This window comes from Schistocerca nitens, chromosome 2 (genome assembly GCF_023898315.1).
Source record: "Schistocerca nitens isolate TAMUIC-IGC-003100 chromosome 2, iqSchNite1.1, whole genome shotgun sequence".
NCBI lineage: Eukaryota > Metazoa > Arthropoda > Insecta > Orthoptera > Acrididae > Schistocerca > Schistocerca nitens.
In genome coordinates, this window is record NC_064615.1 from 809,105,421 (window position 1) to 809,128,886 (window position 23,466).

Consider the following 23,466-nt stretch of genomic DNA (forward strand, 5'->3'; position numbering starts at 1 on the left):
GACTTTATTTGATTACTACTCCTTGATGGGACTGGGAAAGGGGTGCATGCCCTACCCCACAATCTGAGAAGCAAAAGATTGGGATCATGGCTAACCAAACCAGAGGCATGTGAAACTGCACAGAACGACATAAATTGTAAAAGAGTGTAAATCACATATTGTAAAATTTTGGTATTCATTCATTGTTTTGTGTAACCTTGGGTAGTCTTTAGGATAAATGTTGAAGGTTAAGACTTAGTTTGCTCAACCTGCCTTCGATTGCTGAAATAACTTTCAGTGTAAATCTGATTTAGTTTCCTGCTTTCTTGTAATGGGGAAAATCACTAAAAGCAAAGAGGTGTATACATTTGTTTCTTCAGGGTACCTGAGGATTTACTTTGCCATTCCTAATGTGCGTTTCAATTATGCTTTTATTGCTTTTATGTGGGTGTAAAGAACAGGAGCTATATAACACCTGTATGAGACCTTTAGTGATGAGATTGGTCTCTGGGTTAATCCATGAAGTTTTATTAACTGAGTCTAGTGGATTGTTTAACCTCTAATTCTGGAGGCACTGTTTTGTTTTGACGATTTTAACACAAAAGAGCAAATAAAAATTAACTCATGTTAAAATTAAGTAAAATAACACGCATCAGCACCTTACTGCTCCCAACCAAAACCACTGCCCTACCACCTCAGTAAGAAGGGTAAGAGAAGGAAAATAGTAGAACATGGACTGCGAGAAATAAATGAAAGAGGTAGCAACCTCACGGAATTTTGTGCAGAGCACAATTTAATCATTGCTAACATTTGGTTTAAGGCCCATGGAAGAATACGTGAAACCAGATTTTACACTGAACAACATCTCCCTGATCAGATGTGGACATAAAAGAAGATGATTGGGTAGTTTTAATAGATAAAATAGTGAAAGCATCAGAGGAAAAACTAGGCAAAAGACAAGATCAAGTGGGAATCCTTCTGCAATGCTGTAATTATCACCTGTCATTTACCTACAACCTGGCCATCCAGATCCCCTGCTCTCTTAATCTGTGTGACTTCTGGCTGGGGGTTTACCAGAAAGATGATGTGTTCAGTACTCTTATTATGAATGTAACTGAATTGAAGCATGTACTGGGTAACACATTCTTAATGTGACCCCCAAGACACACGGATCTGTTGTGGAACATGCCATTTCTCGATTTCAACCTCTGGTAGAAAACGATGGACAGCATATTGAACATGTCTTATGCCACTCTCATGACAATTAGAAACCAGAGTAATTTTGATTTTTATGTGGTTTTTGGCTGCAAGACAGTTAAAAACTGATGTTATTTGGTTTGTTATGCAGTTTTTGACCTCAGGGCAATTAAAAACCGATTTTTCCCGTCCGATGTGGTATGACCTTGGCGTGGTGGATGGGCTTACCTAACTAACAGTGCCACAAGTGCTAACTGCTGAACTTGTCCAGTCATGCACATTGAACGGTATGGATGGTGTAATGTGCAATTCAAGCCATAGCCATCACATTATGATTCATCTGCCAATTGTAGCTGACATTATTTACATTAATTTACTTACAGTGCCATCTATTAGTAAAATTTTTGTTAAGTTTCTTTAAGTTCCATGACATTTCCCCCTGCATCAATAATATTCATTCTGATTTGACATCATCCTTAGCAATGGTTCTCTCTCTATAGTGTTTTGAAACTGGAACTTTAGTTATGGACACACTGTATTTTCCTAGGCTGCATGTGTCCATCATAAACAAAGGTGTCATCAGGAGTGCCCCAGTAAAGTGTGATAGGGCTGCTCTTATTTTCTATACAAATAAATAATTTGTCAGATAGGGTGAGTGGCAGTTTGTGACTGTTTGACAGTGAAGCTGTAGTATATGGAAAAGTGCCAGCATTGTGTGACTGCAGGAGGATACAGAAAGACTTCGATATAGTTTCTATCTTGTGTGATACATGGCTGCTTGCTGTAAATGTGGACAATTATATGCTGATGCAGATGAGTAAGAAAAACAATTCTTTATTGTTCAAATATACTATTAGTAGGGTGCTGTGTGACACAGTCATATCGATTAAATATCTAGGTGTAAAGTTGGTTGTATGACAAATGAATTGTCTGACTTTGATTTATTGGGAGCACTGTAGTAAATTAGAGCTCATAAGCAAAGGAAAGTGCATACAGAACACTTGTTTGACCCATTGTTAAGAAATGCTCAAGTTTTTGCAGTCAACACCACATCAGATTAAAGGAAAACATTGAAGAAATGCTGAGGTGTGCTGCTAGATTTGTTACCAGTAGGTTTAGTCAGCATGAGTATTACAGAAATGCTCTGTGAACTCAGATGGTAATCCCTGGAGGAAAGATGTTCTTTTCATAAAACACAATTGAGAAAGTTTAGAGAACCAGCATTTGTGGCAGACGGTAGAACAATTCTACTTCGATCAACATACGGCGAGTAAAAGATAAGAGAAATCAATACTTGTACAATGGCACACAAACAGTCATTTTTCCCTTGCTCCATTTACAAAGTGTTGTACAAGGTATTCTTTGATATATACCATACAGTGGCATGTAGAATAGGTATATAATTGTAGATACTAAATATTAGATAGGTAGATCAAGCAGTAATGAGAAGTTACTGTATTGAATTGAGGAGAAAAGCAATTTATGGCAAAACTTTATTAAAAGAAATGAAAGGTACATGGGATGCATCCTGGGGCATCTAGGAACAGTTAATTTGGTAATGGAGGATAGAATGAGGGGTAAAAATTGTATAGGAAGATGGAGGCTTGACTTTTATGAGCAGATTTAAATGGACATAGATTTCAGAGTTATGCAGAGATGATGAGACTTGCACAGGATAGACTAGTGTGGAGAGCTGCATCAAATCAGTTTTTGGACTGTACACCATAACCCACACTGTATACACAACAGGCTATACAAGACACTGAAATTGTTATTAAAAAAATCTGTCCGCTGGAGTATGACCCTTGATTATGGTTATACACAGTACACAACCTGCATATCATGTGAAAAAACTTCATTAATTTGGGTCACTGCCAGCAGTTATTCATTTTCTGCCAGCAGTTATTCATTTTCCACAAGTGTATTTAACAGCAAAATAGAAGTAAATCAGAGTCAGATGGGGAAACATAAGTTCAAGCTCGAATGTTACTGTGTACAAGAGCAACATTTCCCAGACACAGAATGGGTAAAGTTCAAAAGGACCGATAAGTTAGTTGTATTATGAAATACTTTACCTATGACTACTTAAAACACAGATGGGACAGAGTTTAATACGGAATGAGTGGAAAGTAAAAACATGAAGATACTGCTTCTTGCTGGTTCTGATGTGAACAGATATGTAAAGCTAACATTCTATGGGGTGGATGTCAACAAGTTGGAATTGTTGTTGTTGTTGTTGTGGTCTTCAGTCCTGAGACTGGTTTGATGCAGCTCTCCATGCTACTCTATCCTGTGCAAGCTTCTTCATCTCCCAGTACCTACTGCAACCTACATCCTTCTGAATCTGCTTAGTGTATGCATCTCTTGGTCTCCCCCTACGATTTTTACCCTCCACGCTGCCCTCCAATACTAAATTGGTGATCCCTTGATGCCTCAGAACATGTCCTACCAACCGATCCCTTCTTCTGGTCAAGTTGTGCCACAAACTCCTCTTCTCCCCAATCCTATTCAGTACCTCCTCATTAGTTATGTGATCTACCCATCTAATCTTCAGCATTCTTCTGTAGCACCACATTTCAAAAGCTTCTATTCTCTTCTTGTCCAAACTATTTATGGTCCACGTTTCACTTCCATACATGGCTACACTCCATACAAATAGTTTCAGAAAAGACTTCCTGACACTTAAATCTATACTCGATGTTAACAAATTTCTCTTCTTCAGAAACGCTTTCCTTGCCATTGCCAGTCTACATTTTATATCCTCTCTACTTCGACCATCATCAGTTATTTTGCTCCCCAAATAGCAAAAATCCTTTACTACTTTAAGTGTCTCATTTCCTAATCTAATACCCTCAACATCACCCGACTTAATTCGACTACATTCCATTATCCTCGTTTTGCTTTTGTTGATGTGCATCTTATATCCTCCCTTCAAGACACCATCCATTCCGTTCAACTGCTCTTCCAAGTCCTTTGCTGTCTCTGACAGAATTACAATGTCATCGGCGAACCTCAAAGTTTTTATTTCTTCTCCATGGATTTTAATACCTACTCCGAATTTTTCTTTTGTTTCCTTTACTGCTTGCTCAATATACAGATTGAATAACATCGGGGAGAGGCTACAACCCTGTCTTACTCCCTTCCCAACCACTGCTTCCCTTTCATGTCCCTCGACTCTTATAACTGCCATCTGGTTTCTGTACAAATTGTAAATAGCCTTTCGCTCCCTGTATTTTACCCCTGCCACCTTTAGAATTTGAAAGAGAGTATTCCAGTCAACATTGTCAAAAGCTTTATCTAAGTCTACAAATGCTAGAAATGTAGGTTTGCCTTTCCTTAATCTTTCTTCTAAGATAAGTCGTAAGGTCAGTATTGCATCACGTGTTCCAGTATTTCTACGGAATCCAAACTGATCTTCCCCGAGGTCAGCTTCTACTAGTTTTTCCATTTGTCTGTACAGAATTCGTGTTAGTATTTTGCAGCTGTGGCTTATTAAACTGACTGTTCGGTAATTCTCACATCTGTCAACACCTGCTTTCTTTGGGATTGGAATTATTATATTCTTCTTGAAGTCTGAGGGTATTTCGCCTGTTTCATACATCTTGCTCACCAGATGGTAGAGTTTTGTCAGGACTGGCTCTCCCAAGGCCGTCAGTAGTTCCAATGGAATGTTGTCTACTCCGGAGGCCTTGTTTCGACTCAGGTCTTTTAGTGCTCTGTCAAACTCTTCACGCAGTATCGTATCTCCCATTTCATCTTCATCTACATCCTCTTCCATTTCCATAATATTGTCCTCAAGTACATCGCCCTTGTATAGACCCTCTATATACTCCTTCCACCTTTCTGCTTTCCCTTCTTTGCTTAGAACTGGGTTTCCATCTGAGCTCTTGATGTTCATACAAGTGGTTCTCTTCTCTCCAAAGGTCTCTTTAATTTTCCTGTAGGCAGTATCTATCTTACCCCTAGTGAGACAAGCCTCTACATCCTTACATTTGTCCTCTAGCCATCCCTGCTTAGCCATTTTGCACTTCCTGTCGATCTCATTTTTGAGACGTTTGTATTCCTTTTTGCCTGCTTCATTTACTGCATTTTTATATTTTCTCCTTTCATCAATTAAATTCAATATTTCTTCTGTTACCCAAGGATTTCTACTAGCCCTCGTCTTTTTACCTACTTGATCCTCTGCTGCCTTCACTACTTCATCCCTCAAAGCTACCCATTCTTCTTCTACTGTATTTCTTTCCCCCATTCCTGTCAATTGTTCCCTTATGCTCTCCCTGAAACTCTGTACAACCTCTGGTTCTTTCAGTTTATCCAGGTCCCATCTCCTTAAATTCCCACCTTTTTGCAGTTTCTTCAGTTTTAATCTACAGGTCATAACCAATAGATTGTGGTCAGAGTCCACATCTGCCCCTGGAAATGTCTTACAATTTAAAACCTGGTTCCTAAATCTCTGTCTTACCATTATATAATCTATCTGATACCTTTTAGTATCTCCAGGGTTCTTCCATGTATACAACCTTCTATCATGATTCTTAAACCAAGTGTTAGCTATGATTAAGTTGTGCTCTGTGCAGAATTCTACCAGTCGGCTTCCTCTTTCATTTCTTAGCCCCAATCCATATTCACCTGCTACGTTTCCTTCTCTCCCTTTTCCTACACTCGAATTCCAGTCACCCATGACTATTAAATTTTCGTCTCCCTTCACTATCTGAATAATTTCTTTTATTTCATCATACATTTCTTCAATTTCTTCGTCATCTGCAGAGCTAGTTGGCATATAAACTTGTACTACTGTAGTAGGTGTGGGCTTCGTATCTATCTTGGCCACAATAATGCGTTCACTAAGCTGTTTGTAGTAGCTTACCCGCGTTCCTATTTTCCTATTCATTATTAAACCTACTCCTGCATTACCCCTATTTGACTTTGTGTTTATAACCCTGTAGTCACCTAACCAGAAGAACAAGTTGGAAAGTGACATGGAATTTATAGAAAATCAAATTAACTAAATAGCTTATAACTGACTTAAGCTTTTCTGGACAACTAAGTGATGTGTGCTCATTATGTGGAGAGAGGGAAAAGATATTTAAAGATATTTCTTGTCATTTTACGTGGAGCCAGCTGTAATTCCTTTCAACTCTAGGAAAGCCAATTTCAAGTAGTGTGAAAATATTGTTCTCATGTTGTCCACAGCTGTATCCTTGAGTTGATTTCAAGTATTCCTCTCACATGCGACCCTGAATCAAAATAAAATTTATCAAAACCATGATGAATAAAGTCCTGATTTTGGAATATAATAAACATTAAGGACACAAGTTTTTAGCAGCAGTCAACGACAGGATGTTAGGTTTATTTGTGTGAGAGCAGTGATATGGACAATAGTAAACAGGGAGTTAGGCAAAATATATAGTGGCAAGCCACAATTATCGTCATACTGCAAACACAAAGCAGCACATAACTGCACACACTTAGCAACATTATTATTAAGGTACTGGGGTAATTTCCAGAACCCTGACCCCTTTCCCCACCTGTGTCCTACTGAGACTAAAGTCTCTGAAATCTAAAGTTGGGAAACAGTTCTCCCGACCATACTAGGTTATTATTCTCGTTTTCCACCAGGATTTTACTAGTCACAATTTGTTTTAGATTCTTATTTCCTTCCATTCTTTTTTTATGCATTTCTGCCCTTTAATTCTTCTGTCTTTGCTCTTGTCCACATTGGCTTTACTTTTAGTTTTATGTATCTAAATACTCAAATCTTCATTTTTCCTAATAGGTCTTGCTAACAATGAATTATCCTATGTTCATTTTTTATTTCTTATTCATTCTTTCATTCTATTGGTTTAAACATTTTAAAATTAATATTTCCTTTTTTAATTACATCTCCTTCTTTCAATTGCTTCTCAACAACTGTTCATTTCACCAATCAATACCTCGAGCCTGACAATTGCCCTCTACATAATATAAAGTGTAGTAGTTTTGGAATATCTGCAATTACAATCCATTAATTACTCCTAATTATATCTTTTTATTAAAGCAATTGATTGCCGAATGTGTTCATGGCATCTTCAGGCGTATAAAAACTATTGTGTGAGATCTTTGTCTAAATACAAAACAACATGAAATTTCCATGCAGAATAAAACTGTGTGCCAGGCTGTGAATCGATCCTGGGTCCTTTGCCCTGCACAGCTAAGTGCTCTATCGATTGAGCTATCCAAGCACGACTCATGACCCAGCCTCGCATATTTACTTTTGCCAGTACCTTTCTGCCACTTATTAACCTCACAGATGTTCTCCTGCATACCTTGCAGAACTGGAAGAAAGTGTATAGCAGAGCTAAGGCTTAGCCACAGTTGAGGGGATTTTTCCGGAATTAAATTTTCGTTCTGCAGCAGAGTGTGTGCACTGATTTGAAACTACCTGGCAGATTAGAGCTGTATACCTGACTGGGACTCAAATCTGGAACCTGTGGCTAGCTCTTCCGCAGCTATATCATTTCTTCCAAGAGTACTAGTCCCACAAAGAATGAAAGAGAACTTCCGTAAAGCTTTTAAGGTAGTAGAGAGGTAATAGTGGAAATAACATTGTAATGGCAGGTCATGAGTTGTGCTTACAAGACAAACTCCCCACCGCACCCCGCCTCAGATTTAGTGGTAAGAGGGCCCAGTGGATAGTCCATCAAAAACTAAACACAGATCAAGCATGAAAACAGGAGGAAAGTGTACTGAACAGCGGGAGTTAAAAAAAAAAAAAAAAATAAAATAAAAATAAAAATAAAAATAATAAAAAAAAAACCAGTTCGTGCCATTTATTTATTTATTTTTCCACAACATTATGGACTGTCTGTCCAGTCACTGAAGTGTTTGTTCTCTTTCTGTAGTCTTGGCAGTTGTCATACTATACATTTGTTATAGAATAGGAGTCATGTGATAACAAGATGTTACCATCACAAGTAAATATGATGAATAATGACAGCAGACGAGAAACCATATAGATGTCTCACAGAAATGAAAACCATAAATAAACATGTGTGAAATATGTTACAACAAAGGAATTCAACAGTTAAGACTTCCAAAATGTTAAAAATGTATGATCTGACAATGCACAGAGAAACTGTGTGATTGTTCATTTGTTGCAGCTTATGTGTGAAACTATTATTTTTTCATCATTTCCTTTGGAGTGATCACATTCACATTCATACAAACACCTATATCGGGCAGGGAGGCATATTTCACTCACTCATCAGGTGTACTAGTTAGGTGCGTTGATAAGAGATTACTATCATATGATGCGTGTGCTGTCACAATGCTGTGTATGACACAACAGACGAGTTTTCCAGTGGATGATTTGGATGACTTGTCACCTTGTCATAAAACATTTGTGGTTCCCATTTGAAAACCACTTGCTTTAGGCTGCTAATAGAGTAGTTGTGCAGAATGAACAGTCACTGTATGTCCCTACTTTACAGCTCGCTGTTGCAAACAGACGTTAAACCACAACACAGACTTGAATAAAGCAAACAGTGAAAAAAAACAAAATAAGTAAATTGGCATGAGGGAGGTTTGAACATGGCTCACCTGCTTGGCATTCCAACACTGTAACCACCTAACCATGACGCCATTTGTTGTGCTGGTAGCTCTATACCCACTTCTTGTTCTCGGATCATTCACTGTTTCTATTTTGCTTTTTTTTTTTTTTTTTTTTTCACAGTCCAGGACACCTTTTTCCTGTTTTCACGCTTGATCAGTCTTCAGTTTTTGATGGGCTGTCCACTGGGCCCTCTTACCACTATATTTGAGGGACAGGGGAGGGTGCGGGAGGAGGGGGGCAATGCAGAGTTTCCCTTGTTAGGCAGTCTAGTCGGTAGAGAACTTGGCCATGAAAGACAAAGGTGCCAGGTTTGGTCCTGCTCCAGTAGACAGTTTTAAGCTGTCAGGAAGTTTTCAAATCAGCACATACTCTGCTGCAGATAGAAAATTCATTATGGAAACAAAACAACATGAATATAAGTATGTGAGCAGTGACTATGAAAATAACTGGAAACCATATTTCAGCAGACAATTTTTTTTAAGCTGTAAGCAAAATAATATTCAAATCCAGTTACCTCCACTTTCAATAACCCCTGTTCAAGCCTTGGCTGATTTGGAAATTGATAACAAAGCCTTTTTTAATTTATCAGTAAATGCTTTATAATATTGTCTTGTACATCTGAGAAATTAAAATAAAGCACACACATAGAAGATACTTCTTTTTGGTTAGTTTAGTATGATTATGTTGTTGTTGTTGTTATGGTCTTCATTCTGAAGACTGGTTTGATGCAGCTCTCCATGCTACTCTACCCTGTGCAACCCTCTTCATCTTCAAGTAACTACTGCAACTTACATATTTCTGAATCTGCTAACTGTATTCTTCTCTTTGTCTCTGTTATGCTTTTTAACCCCCTCACTTTCCTACAGTACTAAATTGGTAAGCCCTTGATGTGTCAGAACGTGTGCTACCAAATGATTCCTTCTTGTCAGGTTGTGCCACAAATTTCTTTTCTCTCAAATTCTATTCACTATCTCCTCATTAGTTACACGATCTACTCATCTAATCTTCAGCATTCTTCTGTAGCTTCACACTTTCAAAAGCTAGTGTTCTATTCTTGTAGAAACTGTTACACTTTCACAGATGGCTACAAATACTTTCAGAAAAGACTTCCTGACACTTAAATCCATACTTCATATTAATAAATTTCTCTTCTTGCCGTTGCCTGTCTACATTTTATATGCTCTCTATTTTGACCATCATCATGATCAATTATTTTACTGCCCAAAAAGTAAAACTCATCTACTACTTTAAGTGAAATTTCCCAGCAGATAAAAACTGTGTGCCAGATCGAGACGTGAGCTCGGTAGAGCACTTGCCCATGAAAGGCAAAGGTCCTGAGTTCGAGTCTTGGTCCAGTACATAGTTTTAATCTGCCAGGAAGTTTCATATCAGCTCACGCTCCGCTGCAGAGTGAAAATCTCATTCTACTAATTTAAGAGTCTAATTTCCTAATCTAATTCCCTCAGCATCACTTGATTTAATCTGACTACATTCCACTATCCTTGTTTTGTTTTTGTTGATATTCATCTTACATCCTCGTTTCAAGATACTGTCCATTCTGTTCAACTGCTCTTCCAAATCCTTTGCTGTCTCTGACAGCTCCAAATTTTTCTTTTGTTTCCTTTACTGCTTGCTCAATATACAGATTGAATACCCTCGAGGATAGCTACAACCTTGTCTCACTTCCTCCCCAACCACTGCTTCCCTTTCACGCCCCTCGATTCTTACAATTGCCATCTGGTCTCTGTACAAAATGTAAATAGAATTTGAAACCTGTCAGCATCTGCTTTCTTTGGAGTTGGAATATTATATTCTTCTTTAAGTCTGAGTGTATTTTGTCTGTATCTTGCTCACTAGATAGAAGAGTTTTGTCATGGCTGGCTCTATCAAGGCTATCAGCTCTAACAGAACACTGTCTACTGTCAGGGCCTTGTTTCGACTTAGGACTTTGAGTGCACTGTCAAATTCTTCACACAGTATCATATCTTCCATCTCATCTTCATCTACATCCTCTTCCATTTCCATTATATTGCCCTCAAGTATGTTTCCTTTGTACAGACCCTCTATATACTCCTTGCACCTTTTGGCTTTCCCTTCTTTGCTTAGGACTGGTTTTCCATCCGAGCTCTTGCAATTCATACATGTGGTCCTCTTTTCTCCAAGGTTCTCTTTACTGTTCCTGTAGGTGGCATCTATCTTTCCCCTAGTGATAAGTGCTTCTAAATCCTTACATTTGTCCTCTAGCCATTCCAGCTTAGCCACTTTGAAATTCCTGTTGATCTCATTTTTTATATGTTTATATTCCGTTTTGCCTCCTTCATTTACTGAATTTTTATATTTTCTCCTTCCATCAATTAAATTCAATATCTCTTGTGTTACCCATGGATTTCTACTAGCCCTCATCTTTTTACCTACAAGCCTCTGCTGCCTTTACTATTTCATCTCTCAAAGCTACCCATTCTTCTTCTACTGCATTCCCACCCCCCTGTTCTTGTCAATCGTTCCCTAATGCTCTATCTGAAACACTCAAAAACCTTCAGTTTATCCAGGTGCCATCTCCTTAAATTCCTACCTTTTTGCAGTTTCTTCAGTTTTAATCTGCAGTTCATGACCAATACATTGTGGTCACAGTCCAGATCTGCACCTGGAAATGTCTTACAATTTAAAATCTGGTTCCGAAATATCTGTCTTACCATTATATAATCAGTCTGAAACCTTCCGGTGTTTCCAAGTCTCTTCCACATATACAACCTCCTTTCATGATTCTTAAATCAAGTGTTAGCTGTGATGTGCAAAGTTCTACCAGGCAGTTTCCCCTTTCTTTCCTTTCTCCAATTCCAAATTCACCTTCTATTTTTCCTTCTCTTCCTTTTACTACTGTCATATTCCAGTCCCCGTCACTATTAAATTTGTCTCTTCCTTAAATATCTGAATAATTTCTTTTATCTCATCACACATTTCTTCAATCTCTTCATCATCTGCAGAGCTAGTTTGCACATACATTTGTACTGCTGAGGTGAATGTGGGCTTCATGTCCATCTTGGCTACCATAATGCGTTCACTATGCTGTTCATAGTAGCTTATCTGCGTTCCAATTTTTTAATTCATTATTAAACCTACTCCTCCATTACCCTTATTTAATTTTGTATTTATAATCCAGTATTCACCTCACCAGAAGTCCTTTTCTCCTGCCACCGAATTTCACTAATTCCCACTATATCTAACTTTAACCTATCCATTTTCATTTTTAAATTTTCTAACCTACCTGCCCAATTAAGGGATCTGACATTCCACACACTGACACGCAGAATGCCAGTTTTGTTTCTCCTTATAGTACAAAATATTAAAAACTAAAGTTCACTCACAGCAGCAGTTAAATCCTGACGAGCCCTTTCCAGAGCAGCCTTGTCTGCTCGCACACCGTCAAGTGCACGCTGAAGGCTGTCCTTGTCCTGCTGTAGCTGTGCTCCATGGGCTCGGCAAGTGTCCCACTGCACTGTTAATTCCGAAACACGGCTATTCAGGACATTCTGGGCTTCTTCAGCTGCTTCACACTGCTTTCTGCATGTCATAAGCTGCTCTCTGCTTGTCTGCAGCTTCACCTGTGTTATCAGGAAACACAAGAGAATCTTTAGAGAAAAGCTTTATTTGCCTGGGAACATTTAGCTCTATATAAATTCAGCTATCAGACAAATAATACTGGGTGAGCCAAAAGGACTTTACATATTTGGAATGATAAGGAAATTTATTGAGATAACATACAGAATCAGTAGATATGTTATTTTGTAGCAAACAACCTCAAGTTTGATTCACACAGTGAATCAGTACCACATTTTGACACCAGGAGTGGCTAATTTCACTGGTGTGAGGCATGCTCACTGTGTGTTTGGTTTCATGAAACAAAATCTGCAACACCTGTTCGGTATAAATTTTGCACTCAGTATGCCAAAGAACCTCCAAGTAGACCTACAATTTACTCTTGGTACAATAACTTTGTTGAGATGGGTTGTTAATTGCGATGTGATAAATAACCAGGATGCCTGCTTGTTGATGATTAAATTGTGCAGGATAGAGAGAGCTTTGACCACACGCCATAAAAATCAACAAGACATGCATCGTGTGAGATGGTATTCCACAAAAGACTGTTTGGCGAGTACTGTGAAGACATTTATACTTGAAACCATACAGATTTTCGATGGCACAGCACATAAGTGATGCAGATAAGGTTGCTCATGTGGAATTATGTGGGGAAACATTGCACTGGATAGAGGACAATGAGACATTCCTGAACACAACCATTTTCAGTGATGAGTCAACATTTCATATAGTGGCATGGTGAACGCCCATGACTGCAGAACATGGGCAGTGAAGACTGACATGCAACTCTGGAACACGTTTGTGACAGCCCCAAAGTTAAGATCCACATGCAACCCTGAAACACGTTTATGACTGCCCCAGAGATAATCTGTTTTGTGACTTTACAGATGGAAAGAGTATGGCCCTTTTTTCATCATGGAGGAAACTGTCACTGGTACTGTGTATCTGGAACTGCTTGAAAACTTTTTATTACCAGCAAGACAGTGTACCACCTCATTTCCTCATGGAAGTTTGAGGTTTCCTCGATAATCACTTTCCAGGTTGGTGGATTGCCTGTGAAGGGCCAATCGCTTGGTCATCTCGCTCTCCAAACTTGACACCATTGGATTTCTTTCTCTGATGTTTCATTACAGACCGTGTGTACGTTCCTCCCCTACCAGGCAATTTAGCTGACCTGAAAAATTGAATATACTCAGCCAATGCACAAGTTACATCCGATTTGCTGCAATGAGTGTGGGAAGAAATTGATTAACGGTGGAATGTTGGCCACATCACAAATGGTAGCAACATCACACCAAAAAGACACTTGACACCTTTATGTGAAAGTTGTGGCTGTTGGCTACAAAATGACATATCTGCTGGTTCTGTAAGTCATCTCAATAAATTTCAATATCATTCCAAAGTTGTAAAGTCCTTTTTGACTCAACCTGTATAGAAAATATAATGTTGCAAAGTTTTCACGAAACACAAATTTATGGAGAGGACCACATCATAGGAGCATTTATGTAACAGTTTAGTCTGGACTGGAATTTATTAATAACACTTAAAAACTTTATCGATTTCAGTTAACAGCCATCTTCAGAACTAAATTCAAATTGCAACATGATTTAGATAAGATATCTTCAGGGTGTGAAGAGTGGCAATTGATTCTAAACAATAAAAACTGTGAGGTCATCCACAGGAATACTAAATGGAATTGATTAAATTTAGGTTACATGATAAACTGCACAAATTTAAAGGTTGTAAATACAACTAAAGGAACTACAGTTACAAGCCACTTAAACTGGAATGATCATGTAGATAATGTTGTAGGGAAAGCAAACAAAAGCTACATTTTATTGGCAGAACACTTGGAAGGTGCAACAGATCTACTAAAGAGACTACCTAAACTATGCTTGTCCGACCTCTTCGAGAGTATTACCGCGCATTATGGAATCCTTACCAGTTAGGATTGATAGAGGTCATGGAAAAAGTTCGAAGAAGGGCAGATCGCTATATACTATCACGAAATAGGGGACAGTTTCATGGATATGATGTGCCGATTGGGATGGCAATCATCAAAACAAAGGCTTTTTCATTATGGGGAGATCTTTTTATGAAATTTCAATCACATTTCTCATTGTGAGGAGATCTTTTATGAAATTTCAATCATCAACTTTCTCTTCTGAATGTAAAAATATTTGTTGACGTCCATCTACATAGGGAGAAATCTACATACGGAGAAATTATCATTGTAATAAAATAAGAGAAATTAGAGCCTGCATGGAAAGATTTGTGTGTTCTTTTTTCCATGTGCTATTTGAGAGTGGAATGGGAGAGAAATAGTGCGAATGTGGTTTGATGAAGCATCTACCTGAATTGCAAAGTAGCCATGCAGATGTAGAAAACAAAAGAAACAGATATGGAAGGATGGAAGTGAGAAAGGAAAGTTAGGATTTACTGTCCTCTTGACAATGAGATCATTAGTGAAAGAGCTGTAGTGCAGACTGAGAAAGGATAGTGAAGGTAACTGGCTCTGTTCTTTTCAAAGGAAACAAACCATAATTTGCCTTTGACAATTAGGCAAAGCACAGAAAATATAACTTTTGAGTGGCTGGACAGAAATCTGAACTGTTGTCCTCCTAAATGCAAGTTGGCAGTATTTACCACCTTGCTCAGTAAAAATACGAGGTGATAAGTATTGAACTACACGAAAAAACATAAATTAGTTACAAACTACGGCTTGCACAGACTTTATTCAACATGTAAATGTCACTACAGGTATTCGGATTTAGGTTATAACACCTTTGATATGCCTTCCATCATTGGCGATGATGTGGTGCAGACAAATAGCGAAATTCTGCATGACCTGCTGAAGTGTTGGAACATCACTGCTGTCAATGACCTACAAAGTGGCTGTTTTAAGCTCAGCAATGATTTTGGGGTTATTGTTGTACACCTTGCCTTTACCATAGCTCCACAAAAAAGGAGTTGCATGTGTTCAGAACCAGAGAATATGGTGCCCAATGAGGCCCATGCCAGTGGTCTTTGGGTGCCCCGGGGCCAGAATGCAGTCCCTGAGGTGCTCCTCCACGACATCAAACACTCTCCTGCTTCGATGGGGTCGAGCTCTGTCTTGCATGAACCATGTCTTCTCGAAATTAAGGTCACTTTGGATAAAATGGATGAAACCCTCTTCCAAAACCTTTACATACCATTTGGTAGTCACTGCGGAGTCAAGGAATATCGCACCAATTATTCCATGACTGGACATTCCACACCACACAATCACCTGTTGAGGATGAAGAGACTTCTCGATGGTGACATGTGGATTCTCAGTCCCCCAAATGTGCCAATTTTGCTTTTTGACAAACCCATCCAAATAAAAGTGGGCTTTGTCGCTAAACCAAATCATCATGCTCATACTAATTTCCATCATGTCCCGGGGCCAATCGTGCAGTTTAAACATCCTAATGCAAACCATTCAGGAGTAATGACAGGTTTATTTCATACAGTTCAATAACTGTCACCCTGTACATACAAAGTATCTTGACAAGACTAGTACATACCAGTACCTTTAGCAAATGCTAACATGTAGTTACACTTAAACACTTTATTGGTCTAGCCAATAGCCACAGAAAAGGAACAGATATACTGTAGACAAACCAGAACATGTCAGTATCCCTAGCAAGTAAGCACTTGCCAATGGTACTGGTATGTACTAACCTGACACGATACCTTATATCTACATGTTTCATATTTTTCTTAAGATAGCTGTTGGCCAAGACTCACAAAGAATTCCATTAGGATTCTTCCAATAAACCTGAGTGTGGCGCCTGATTGCCCCATGGCTACATTTATGTTGTCATTCTGCCTTAAATTTATCTGGCCATTTATTCCTGCTTCTAGTAGCTTATTTTTTTTATTGTTTGTTCCATTGATGCCAATGGCATTAAAGTTTCTAGGATATGGAATGAGTCTGCATTTTTACAATATTTACACCCATTAACTTCTTATAAATTTTATAATAATGGATACAGTAGAATACAACTGAGGTGTAACATGTCATTCATAGGAGACATTCCACATCCTTGATATCCACTGGCCGACGAAAAATATTCATGGGTAAAGGTAGGTAGTAAGTAGGAAGTCCCCCACTTTTGGGACTTTTTTGATGGTTTGTGCAGATTGAAATTGTAATGATTGTGTGCTATTGGCAATGCAGGCTGCAGACTGGCGCTTCTACCTGCTGGATGATGTCATTTGCTCTGTGGTACCACGAGGGAAAGGCATGAAGCGCACGTGACCTCCATATCAGAAAAGAAACCATTACAGCATTGCTGTTCAGATTTTACGGTACTCTGGTACTGAGTCTTGTGTGAAACGGTCACATGACATCATCTAGCTGGAATGTAATGCATGTATAGTCAATTCATTAAGAGAAGTTAGAATTGTACATTACAGGTAATACACTGAGTTCAACTTCTTAGAGTGTGTTTTTCCCTTGGAATAAGGAAAGTCTCTTTCAGCGTCTTTGACGTGATGGATCGAAGACCATGGGGGAGAAGCTATGTCACGGTTCAAGGGTACTGAATAGCAGGATCCCTGCAGCATTAGTATTGCTCAGCGAATGTGAGAAAAAGTAAGATAAGCAAGAAACCTAGCAAGATGCACAAGTTACAGATCAACTACTGGACTGTTTAAACGGGCTATTCTAAACACTCTCATTAGAGGAATAAATACCATAGAAACATTCACAATACGGTGGATTCATTATAGTATGCATACCACCTAATGTTACATCATAATACATGAAAAAAAATGATACACACAATACAACAAGATATCACAAATAACATTTATGTACACATTATGAGACATTCACTTAAGTAATATCCTTGTAGTTAAACGTCAATATGATTCCATTTATGATAAAAAATCATATTTACAAGTATGCTTGCATTAAATGGGACAACTAAGTTATACAATAAAACTACACACATGCACACCAATTTATGAAAAATTCACTGAGTAGAATGAGTCTCACAACAGATATTCTTTCACTTTCCTTTTCAATTTAGACGTTTCAAGAGATAGACTTTTTATGTCTGTACGCAGAGTGCTGAAAACTTTCAGGCCTGAATAATTTATCCTTTCTGTACAAGGACGAAGGTCATCTGGTTACTATTTAACTCCTGTTTTGGACCTCACTCATATTGTAGCCATGATATGCACTACTGGTTTTGGAAAGGGAGCAAATTTTATTAACAGAACACACAAGGGAGAATATATACCAAGACATCATTGTAAAAACCTGTAGTTTTCAGAACAGATTCCTGCAAGAGTGTCTTGGATGAATACCACTTGTTACATCGTGAATCACAGTAGAGCAGCAATTAGCAGTCCAACAACACTTTATTCCATAGTCACAGAACATACAATACAAATTGTCAAAGATACACTGTCCTAAGAGTAAACAAACAGTCTCTCACTTGCCCGAAGTACATCACTCTGTGACACCACTCGTGATGTGTTTACCTCTCTTCTGATTGATGAAAAACTTTTTCATCACACGCTGATTACCTCAAAAGATGACGCTGTAAGATAACAGTGCATTGAAAAATCCACAGGAAGCAGCTCTGATGGCATCTATGTGTGCAGATGATGCAATTATTTGGAAGGAAAAAGTTGCAGAATGAAGTCTTTTTGCCAGATCTAAGATACGGCAGAACCAATTTAATTTGCTATCAACTTACACAACCAAGAATTTAGCAGAGTCCACTTGATAGATACTTCCTAGATACTTGGTGGTTATGACTAATTCTGGTGACTGATGGCCAAATAATATCAGGTCTTATCATCTATTTATAACCATTACATTACATTGCTGAATTGCAGATGATAATCTTTGCACTAGGTGCAGATCACCTTCAAGACACTCTGCATTTTGAAGTACTCTCCAATGGATGTCATCTCCCTCTCTGTAACTGTGTCATCAGTAAACAACCACAGAGACCCATAGACATAATATGCCAAGTCATTTAAATACATATTGTGTACAATAGTGATCCCATAACACTATCTTGAGAATGCCCACATCAACATGCAATCTTCTATTTGGGTAATGTGAATGAACAGAGAACACTTTCACATGACTGATCCTTTTGGAACAATTGTTAGTTCCTTCAGAGTTGCTCAGTCTCTAGAAAAGTCAATACATGTGAGCACAAAGTATTTTTTATAATTCTACAGCCTATTAATATGAGTGAGACACATCTATAGCTATGTACATCACAGTCTAGCAACCCTTTTTTAGGTTGAAATGACTTGTGCCTTTTTCCAGTCACATAGAACACTGTAACTCCAGACACTCACAATAAATTATTGCAAGCAGTATGGCCACAATATTTTATTAGTCTCTCTCTCTCTGCTTTTATTTCACAGTGCCTATATTGTAACTGGTTTGTAAGTATTCTGTCACCCAAACATTCCTCAACATTTTCATAATGTACGAAAATAAAAGGCTAGAACTTTGAATTTTTGCACATTTATTAGTCCTCTGCACAAGACCATTTCAAGTTTACATATTTTTTCCAACTATGTACAGCCTATTGTATGCCATAATTGTACGAGTCATAAGTTTCGTCTCTGGAAAAAGTTCTCCACTGCAGAAATCACCTCGTCACCACTGACAAAATGTTGTCCTGCAATAATTTCTTCAGTCTTCGGAGGAGGAAGCAATTTGTGTGGGTGCTAGATCTGGCCAGTAAAACAGATCTGGAAAGATTTCATATTCTAAATGAGAACAAGTAGCCACAGTTAGCAGAGTGGCATGAACGAGTGCACTGTCATGCAGGAGTAGCACACCTTTCACAAGTTGTAACAGCCTTGATACCTTCCAATATTTCTGTCCACATGTGGACAGGGTAGTGGAGGTCCACTTGGTGTACTGCCAGTGCTTATACTTTGGTGTCAGTGCTGATGGCGCAATGCTACACTGGCGACCAATTCGCTCCCTCCAATCAAATAACGTGAGATACATCCATAGTGGGCCTCCACTACATTGCCCACGAAAGACAGTATTCTGGTTTCACATTCTAGTCGGGTGCACAATTTTAATGTGCCATGAAGATTGAAAACAGCCACATTCCACTGCACCATGTTAGTTTCATTCTGGCAAAACCAAACTCTTTGTGGATTTTGGCTGACAACTACCTTCAGAATCAAAAGAAAAGGAATATGTATGAGGTATCAAATAGGACTAGTTCATACCACACTAATTAGCATGTACTTACTTGCTGATGACACTATCAAGTACTAGTTTGACAAAAAAAACCTATATATCTTTTCTTTTTGTTTTGAATATGGCTGTTGGCCAAAGCTGTAAATTTCTTACACCTAACTGCTTGTGAGCACTTGCTAATGGTGCTGATATGTACAAGTCTTACAAGATACCTTCTATCTAATTTAGCAGATTGTGGTGGCACAGTGGTTTAGGCAGCTGATTTGCATATAGGAGGATGCCAGGTCAGATCCCTGTCCTGCTATTCAAATTTATGTTTCCTGTAGTTTCCAGGAATTGTTTATGGCACATTTTGGATTGGTTCCTTTTTAAAAGGTTATTCACATTTATTACAAGAATCCTTAACAAGCATAGCTCATATACAAAAGTTAAATATTCCAAAATGCTTGCTTAAACCATTCTTGAGGTGTGTTTGATAGTCTGCGACTCTTACTTAAGTTGAATTAACAGAGCAGAAAGAGAAGATGCCTGGAAGAGCTGCATGCTCTGTTTCAGTTTCCTTTACTCAGAGTGAAAGTGTCGTACAAGTGGTTACGAAAATTGCAGTGGAAAACATTGCAGAAAAGTGTTGTGTGTCATGTGTAGCCTCACTCACAAAATACCGAGAGTCCACACATCAAAACAAGCCCTCAAATATTATTTCCTATATATATCTTGCACAATAACCACAACAATAAAACTATGCAAGAAGTAATGACAATGAGTCTTGCCTCGTACAATCTGCAAACAGAATAGGAAAGGAGGCAATAAATCTGATACAATATGAATTTTCTGTCACAAACCGTATAGTGGTTTACAGAATATAGATGGAGACATAACATCGTAAGTTTATGCACAGTACACACCCCTTGGCTAGAATACTCTAAGAGAAGGAACATTATATGATGTGACAAAGAAGATTAAAAGAAGCTGTCATCACCAGTGCGTGACTATATGACAACATTTACCTGTAGTTCATGAATCTGTAGCTGGTATTTGTGCAGAGCTGCTTGAACTGCAGAAATTGTGCTCTCAGCAAATGCCTGAGATGTTGGCGTGCGCATGGAGCGCTTTGGTGACCTGTGTAAAATATAAAATCGAACAATAAACTACATCCTATGATTTATCTACAGATTGGTTCACATGTATAATATTTAAGTTAATGATATAGCAAGCTTTCCCTCATACCCTCTTCCTTTCATATTATTCAGCTGAATTTCACATATTTTATTTTCTGGATTGTCCTAGGCACAATATCGTTTAGTGTCAAACAGTAATTGGCTTGTTCTTGTCAAAATGTTAATATAAGCTGCTGATCCACTTTTGTTTCCTTCTACATTCGTTCCAAAATACACATTAATTCTATTCATACTGTTGCTGTATGTAATAAAGTTTAAAAATCATAACAAATCACTTTGTATAACTCAGTTGTTTTATTACATGCAATTCCTCTGTTTCTTTAGGGGCAAAATACAAATCAAAGTGATAATATGCATTAAAACAATTTTGTAAGAATATATTTTTGGTAATACACTAAGTCCTGTCATCAGATCTCATACAGTATTCTAAACACCCACCCCTCCCCTCCCCCCTCTCCTTTTAAAAATCACAAACCTCTATATTTCATAATACTTTTTCCAGACTACTTATACTCCATGATTTATCGACTAACATCTGTCAAATACAATTGTACCTCCTATGATTTCCATAGCATGGGCACTATTCCTCTAACTTATTCTGACTGTGCTCGATAAAATATAAATCTGAAACAATTCAGAAGATCTTGATAGTATAGAAGGCTTTCTGACAACACAATTAGCAACACAAAAATGGGACAGGAGAAACCTAACAGAGACCTGTTGATGCGTTCTTGCTGGAATTACCATTGGAAATGTCACATATGATTCATTTTCCATTTCCAAAGACTTTGAATGAAGCAGCAGACATTGCAGTGGCATTAGCTGAAATTGATATGGTCACCAAACTGTGGGGAAAGAAAGACATTTAACAATGGATATCATATGTTTTAAATGTGGTTGTCAGGGTCATAATAATTACAATTGTAGGGAGTAGCAATGTCAACCATGTAAACATTTTGGACACTCCAAACGGAACTGCACATGCAAGAGTTTGCAGACACAAAAGAAGATGGTCGTGGGAGAGACCTCTTACCCCACTGTTAAAGGGGGCAGGAAATAGTAAGTCTCCTAGACGGCACTTGCAATAAAAGTTAGCCAGGTCACCTCTGATTCGCTAGGTGAAAGGAAAGTTGTGCAAATTCTTATTAGATACTTGATCTCAAGTAGTGGTGGCAAGTAAGAATTTATTTGGTGAAGTAGAATTAAATCTGCCATGATGGAGGTTAAGCAGCATAGGTGGATTTCATGTAGGTCCACTCAATTCGGCAGTGCTAGGAGTCCAAGTCGGGCGAAGTATCATCCAGGTGAGTACAGAAGTTCTCCCTATTGTTGACTGTCACTATGAAGTCATGACTTCATTTCATCTTGGTTTTACAGCTGGAAATTCATCACTGTCACAAGGAAGGCCCGGCATGTCCGATAAACCTACTGAACTGCATACAATGTCCTTTACAGTCAACTTGCAGGATAGCATACCAAAAAGATACTGGAATGTTAATTTGGGTAGGAGCTGATCTGCCACTTAATTCTTTTTGTGAACATCTGCTTGAAAATAAAGAATTATATAAAGCGCAATGTCAGGCCCCAGCTCTTGGCTAATACGCATCTACAGAGAGGCAAGTTAAGTGTTTATCTTTTCCTGTGTTTTCCTTGTAGTACATTTCTTATCTGTGGCACAGTTTTCATTTCTTCTGAACAGCCAGTTATGTAGGTCATTAACGCATCAGCATCTATTGGCGACACATCAGGAGGGTAGCAAATCATTTACCTAGAATTCTGTCTGATTTTATAGTTTACTTCTTTATTTAGACTTGCTACGATGGATACGATGTGTGAATGCTATGTGCAGACAGAGGAGGAGCTGGCCACAGTTCACGAACAACTGAATGTGCTTTTTGCTATGGTCAGTCGTCTTGAGGCTGCTGCATTGCAGTGCAGCAGTGGCGGAGAATCTGGTCCATGTGGGATGCCTCAGGTGCCGCTCATTTTGCCCATGGGCTCTATTGTTGGGGCACCTTCTAGTGCACACAACATGGTGTATCCAGCCTCATAGCAGTGTGAGTGGCAGGTGGTAATGCTTTAGCATCAATCAAGATGGAGGGTCAATGTGGAGATTGGCCTCTTCCATTCACCCTGTGAGTGGACAGGTGGCTGCTCCTTCAGCAGGGTCTGAGCAGGCACACAGGGGAGGGGTTTACTGGTTATCAGGACCTCCAACGTTAGGCATAACATGGAGCCCCTTAGACAGATGGCATTCAGGGCTGGAAAGAAAGCCAATGCACACTCAGTATGTATGCCAGGCGGCCTGGTCTGAGATATGGAGGTGGCCCTGCCTGTGCCTACTGAATGTGCAGGGTGATGTCACCTGCAAGTTGTAGCTCTGTCTACACCAATAACATCTGTCGGATGGGTTCTGGGGCCATCCTCAGTTCATACAGGTGGCTGGTACAAGTGGTGTAGGCTGCTGGCCTCTTGCATGGGGCACAAGATCGTGGTCCTCTGGTTTGCAACTGAGTGGAGATTTCCAAACAAAGGCTTCGTTGACTCTGTGACAGTCTTGGCTGGCGATTTCGAGACCTGCATTATTGGGTGGGGATTCATAGGACTCCTCTTGATAGATTAGGTGTGCACTACGCAAATGAAGCAGCTACTCGAGTAGCAGAGTACTTACAGAGTGCACATAAGGTTTTTTTAGGCCAGGT

The 23,466-nt window shown here is 38.8% G+C and overlaps 1 protein-coding gene across 1 annotated transcript in view; it reads right to left on the bottom strand.

The window, feature by feature from the left end:
- LOC126234648 (rootletin) overlaps positions 1-23,466 on the bottom strand; it is a 246,891-nt gene that overhangs the window by 173,852 nt on the left and 49,573 nt on the right. Inside the window, exons 8-9 of the mRNA XM_049943380.1 lie at positions 20,594-20,705; positions 12,133-12,369 (exon numbers count right to left, since the gene is read on the bottom strand). Of these exons, the coding sequence (XP_049799337.1) occupies positions 12,133-12,369; positions 20,594-20,705 (349 nt within the window). The remainder of the gene's footprint in view (positions 1-12,132; positions 12,370-20,593; positions 20,706-23,466) is intronic.